Below are 5,293 nucleotides of genomic sequence, written 5' to 3'. Positions count from 1 at the left end.
AACTAAAGGTATTTGGTTCAGATATACTTATCTCTTCTGGATTTGGTGGAAGCATCGAAGCGAACTTCATTTCCAGTCGACAATTGTAGATCTTCATAGAATTTAGTGGTTAACGAAACAAGAATTAGGTAAATACCCAGATCTAATGGATTTTTCTGTTAACTCTTTTTCTTTCTTGGTAAATAATTGGATACCACCAACAATAGGGAGGATAAAGATAAAAGTTGACGGTGCTTTGCGATCAACGGGAGCAGCGACTGTTGCACTAGCTAGAAATTAGAGAGGAGAGATCACTGCATCAGAAGCAACAATCTTTTCACCGCTCTCAGCGATTCATAGTGAACTTAGGGCTTTCGATCTAGGGTTTATCCTAGCAGATCCTAGCAGAAAGGTTGAATTTATACAGCTACGAGTTAGAAGGTGATTCTCAAATTATGATTGTCCTAATGCTGGACGGTCCAGATGAATGCCTGTGGCTCCTTATACACAATCTCGAGAGGTTACGACTAAATGTAAGGAGCATAAACGTGTTCATTTCTCATTGCAACAGATTTTGCAACGAGGTCCCCCACGAGTTAGCGGATCAACTTTTAAACCCTTAATATTTGTTGTGCACATTTGCCATAAGTTATTGTATTATTTGTTATTGGTTTTAATGGAAACTTTCTTCGAAATGAAAAAGACAATAATTTTTCTTATCTAGTGTTGTATTCTAATTTTTATAAAATATAAGATTAATTATTAAAAACACTTTTATTTAAAGGTCTAATAAATAAATAAAACTTATTTGCCCGCTAATATTAGAGAAGAAAAGTGGAAGTTGAGATCTGAGATGTATGGGAGGGAGAGAAAGTTTTCACTCTCTTAAAGATATGGGAAATAGCAAATACCATAGCTTAGTTTTTTGGGAATGCTCATATAGAATTTGGTAGAGAGAGAGAGAGGTTTTGCTCGTCCAACAAAAATTCCAGCTTACCCCCACTTTGATCGGATCCATTTCTTACCATCCCTTTACTTTCTTCATGTGAGTTTTTTTTTTTCCTGTCGCCACTTGGATACCCACTGTCCCAAAAATAAAAAAAAAACAAGAAAAAGAAAACTCATCTATCTTTTTTCTCCTTTTCTTTTCTGGTTAATTAATTTGATGGATCTTTTGAAGGGAGAAGTTTTGAGAAATGTTGTATTATTGTTGATTCTCTAGAACCCAAAAAGGGAAGAGAGAGAGAGGTATAGAGAGAGAGAGAGAGAGTTATTGTTGTTGTTGTTGTTTTGGTTGAGGTTTAATGGGAAATGTAACCTCAAATGTTGCTGCAAAATTTGCATTTTTTCCACCAGAACCAGCAACATATGATGTGTTTAAAGATGGGGAAGGTAAAGTTTTGTTTTCAGGGGTATCAGCTGATAAGAACATGGAACCTCATTTACTTGATACCAAAGATGGAAACAAAATTGTAGCTACATTTTGGAAACACCCTTTTGCCAGATTCACCATTTTGTATTCTCATGGTAATGCTGCTGATTTAGGCCAGATGCAAGAGCTCTTCATTGAACTCAGAGCTCATCTCCGTGTTAACATCATGAGGTGGTGCTCCCTCTCTCTCTCTCTCTCTCTTTCTCTTATCTGGTTTTATGAGTGATGCTAGGGAACAAGAAAAACTAGACAGACTCTAGGCACAATTCATACGCGGTTGGTTGTGCTTCGCAGTTCCATTGATCAGAATCATTGGAAGCACGAATCACAACAAACTAGATAGACTCTGGGCGGAATTCTTATGTGGCTTGTCGTGATTCGCATTTAAGTTGATCAGAATCATAGGAATCACGACAACCCACATAAGATTTCTGCCTAGTTTTACCTATTCCGTGACATTTTTCCTGGTTTTTGTTCGCCATTCTGATACGGATTACTCATATTGAGTTGTTTATATATTTGACATTCCCCTTCTATTCCAAACTTAAAATATTATTTATTTCATTGATTGGTGTCAAAAATTCTTTAGTTTGTTTGGTGTCTGATGGAATTAGAATAAACTATAGAGAAGATCAGAAGAAGATTGTCATAGCTAACAGAGAATCTTTTGTTTAATCACAGTTATGACTACTCAGGATATGGAGCTTCCTCTGGCAAGGTGCGCAATTACATATTTTATTGCTTCTATTTAGGATTTTTTTTTTTCTTTTTCGAATTTAATTATGGATCTGAAGATATGAGATTATAGTTCATGGTGAGTTAAACAATAATAAATAACCTAATTTCGAGAGAATTATTCGATTATGATGTGTGGATCGAAATTAGTTTGGTTTCTAACGAACAAACAAAACTACACTAAATTACATAAGGAAACCTCTTTAAGACTGGTAAATAAGCATTTTAGTCCTATTGGACTAGTTTAGGGGCCGGAAATAATATTACAACTCCTAGAAAAACAAAAATGGCACATGTTCGAAATAGGATTATTTCCAGACTTTAAACTAATTCATTTATGAATGTCATTACCTAAAATTTCCTTCTTGAAAATTCTTTTCAAACAAATCATTCGAACCTCACAGGTTCGAATACCCAAAACATAGCGGTTGGAAATCCAATGTGGTACTCTGTTTTAGTAGATACACAAAAAGCAAGAACCTAAAAGGGCCATGAGATTGAACAGAAATGCTATTTGGCCCAAAAATGGGGGCCGCCCACAGTCCGAAATGTGGCCGGTCTCATCAATGGGAGCCAGCCACATCAGCTTTCAGGCTGTGGTTGGCCCCAATTTTCGGGCCAAAGACCATGTCTCTAGAATGAACCATACCAGATTCCTCTTGGTCGACTAGGGCCCAATAGCAGCATTGAGAAAATTTGAAGTATAAAAGCGAGAGAAAGATAATTTTGGTTTAGATTCATTAGCATTCGTCTAACTTGTTTTGATTGTAATGGTGCAGCCGTCTGAGTTCAACACTTACCATGACATAGAAGCAGTTTATAACTGTTTGAAGAAAGACTACCAAATTAAACAAGAGGATATTATACTATATGGGCAGTCTGTTGGAAGTGGCCCAACTCTGCACTTGGCTTCACGCCTACCCCAACTCAGGGCTGTTATCCTTCATAGTGCAATCCTTTCAGGAATAAGGGTTTTGTACCCAGTCAAGATGACTTTCTGGTTTGACATTTTTAAAGTGAGTTTTCAATTCAATGGTTTATTCTACTTTGCCTTTGATTATGTATGCTTTGATATCGTTCTTTACACAGTTATGCGGGACTCACATGAAGGTGATCGAAAGATGTGAAAGTGGTCTTCTGACAATTTTGATCATCTTCACTAAAAATCACATCATTCAAATAAAGAAAATGTTTCAAATGGTATTAAGGATTAGATATGATTCAATATGATAGAAGTTGTGTTAATAAAAATCGAACATGATATACGTTGTAGAATGATGTGATCTTTTATAAACATGATATGCGTAGTAGGTAGTATATTTACTGCTGAAATCAATTCCAAAATCATCTCGGCTTGAACCCTAAGAGAAGATGTGAATGATATTATAAAAAAGAAAATGTCTCCGAGGATTCTCAAGTTTTTCTTATTTGGTTAAGACATCGTATTCTCTTCATTTGCAGAACATTGACAAAATACGGCATGTTAGCTGCCCGGTGCTTGTTATACATGTAAGCGATTTATTACTTCAACTTTATTTTCCTTCATTTATTTTAACTACGACGTGCTCAAGGTTTTCTTGTTTCATTGCTCATGCAAATGAGAATTCTTAAGGTTAAGCGGCTGATAAAACCAACATGGTTCTCCTATAGCCATAGTAACCCATTGGTGTCTCCTTTCTGTCTGTTGACTGTAAACGATTGCACTCTTCATTATCATAGAAAGGCCATACAAAGAGGATCATAAAAATAAAATGAGCAAACATTTCTTTGCCAGAAACAAGAAGTTATTGCTCCTACATTGTCTTCACTCAAGATTGAATTTTTTTTTAAGAAATTTTACGCTAATGGTTTCAGGGAACAAGTGATGATATTGTGGATTGGTCTCATGGGAAGCGATTATGGGAACTGTCAAAGGAAAAGTACGAGCCACTATGGATCAAAGGCGGTGGACATTGCAACTTAGAAACTTACCCCGAGTTCATCAAACATTTACGTAAGTTCATGAACGCAATGGAGAAGCTCTCAATAGTCAAACAACCGAAACAAAATCCTCCTTCAGACTCAACCATCACTGAATCAAGACATAATAAGTGCTTGAGATTTGGGAAGAGATAATTGCTTTCTTTTTCTTTTTACTAAAACAATTTACTTACTATATCTTCCTCTCAAGATTTCGGGACATTCATGGAAGTAATGATAACTCAGATTTCTCTGCTTCAGAAAGATCTGTTAAGTTATATTTGGGACGAAGCTCTTTTTCCATTTACGCTGCGAGTATGTCTGTATCGAACAGAGAACTTGAAAGATCATGGAGAAGGAGTCACAGGAGGTTGTTGCATTTCATCCAAGCTTAAAGCCTTTAGAAACTTGTTTAGCACCTCATGTTGTTGAGTATAAATTGAATGTATAAATTTGCAATAGTACTTTCTCAGTCTATATGTAAAAACTGCCAATTAAATATATGGATTACTTTTTTCTTTCATTCTTAATTTTTCCATTTCTTACTTTCTCTATAGTTAAGTTGGAAGTAATCCATTTACGTTGTGTTTGATAACAGAGAAATAATTCCATTGAAGGTGGAGAAAAAAAAAGGGAAGAAAGTGGGTGAAATCGTCTGACTCTATTACATTTCCTTGTGATGTAGATTGTTGCGGAAGCGTAAAAGTAATGGAATCCACCATTATTAATAAACTAAACTAACGAAATAAAACTGATAAAATAACGATAAACAATAAATTTGGTTGATAATATTCTCTGATCTGGTTAACAAAGACAGACTAGACTTCTCTTATATAGAGATTGTACTTTCCTAGATAGACTCAAATAAGGAAATAAGATAACTACTAATAATACTTTCCTTGATTGCTAAGACTCATAATTATGGAAACCCTAAATACTTAATTATAGAAACTACGCTAATGTAGCTTCTTGACCGTGAGGCCCACTATCACCATGGCCGTGAGGCCCAATAGGAAGATGGTCTCCATCATACTTGATGTAGACGCAGCGGAATTAAAATAAGAACAATAAAATAAACGAAGAACTGTAAAGAAAACGATAAATAAATTAAAACTTAATTAACTTCAAAGGTTTTTTCTCTTCAATCTCCATAATAAAATAGACTAGACCTCCTTTTATAGGATAACA

At 35.3% G+C, this 5,293-nt stretch overlaps 1 protein-coding gene across 1 annotated transcript; it reads left to right on the top strand.

The window, feature by feature from the left end:
• Positions 1-789: 789 nt before the first annotated feature.
• On the top strand, positions 790-4,628 carry LOC147531000 (uncharacterized). The gene is made up of 5 exons (XM_086649009.1): positions 790-1,582; positions 2,093-2,129; positions 2,926-3,162; positions 3,608-3,655; positions 4,001-4,628. The coding sequence occupies exons 1-5, from the start codon at positions 1,284-1,286 to the stop codon at positions 4,259-4,261; spliced, it is 882 nt and encodes a 293-aa protein (XP_086505135.1). The 5' UTR covers positions 790-1,283; the 3' UTR covers positions 4,262-4,628.
• The last annotated feature ends 665 nt before the right edge of the window (positions 4,629-5,293 follow it).

This window comes from Eschscholzia californica, unplaced genomic scaffold (genome assembly GCF_041429995.1).
Source record: "Eschscholzia californica isolate CP2 unplaced genomic scaffold, dmEscCali1.0.p SCAF_6, whole genome shotgun sequence".
Classification (NCBI taxonomy): domain Eukaryota; kingdom Viridiplantae; phylum Streptophyta; class Magnoliopsida; order Ranunculales; family Papaveraceae; genus Eschscholzia; species Eschscholzia californica.
Note: the sequence above shows the minus strand (reverse complement) of the source record. Positions and strands in the feature narration are given on the sequence as shown.

Bases quoted from the DNA above. Each gene is read 5' to 3' on its own strand.
- LOC147531000 (XM_086649009.1), top strand. From the start codon at position 1,284: ATGGGAAATGTAACCTCAAATGTTGCTGCAAAATTTGCATTTTTTCCA. The intron at 1,583-2,092 runs GTGGTGCTCCCT...GTTTAATCACAG, and splicing joins CTCCGTGTTAACATCATGAG to TTATGACTACTCAGGATATG. The intron at 3,656-4,000 runs GTAAGCGATTTA...TAATGGTTTCAG, and splicing joins GCCCGGTGCTTGTTATACAT to GGAACAAGTGATGATATTGT.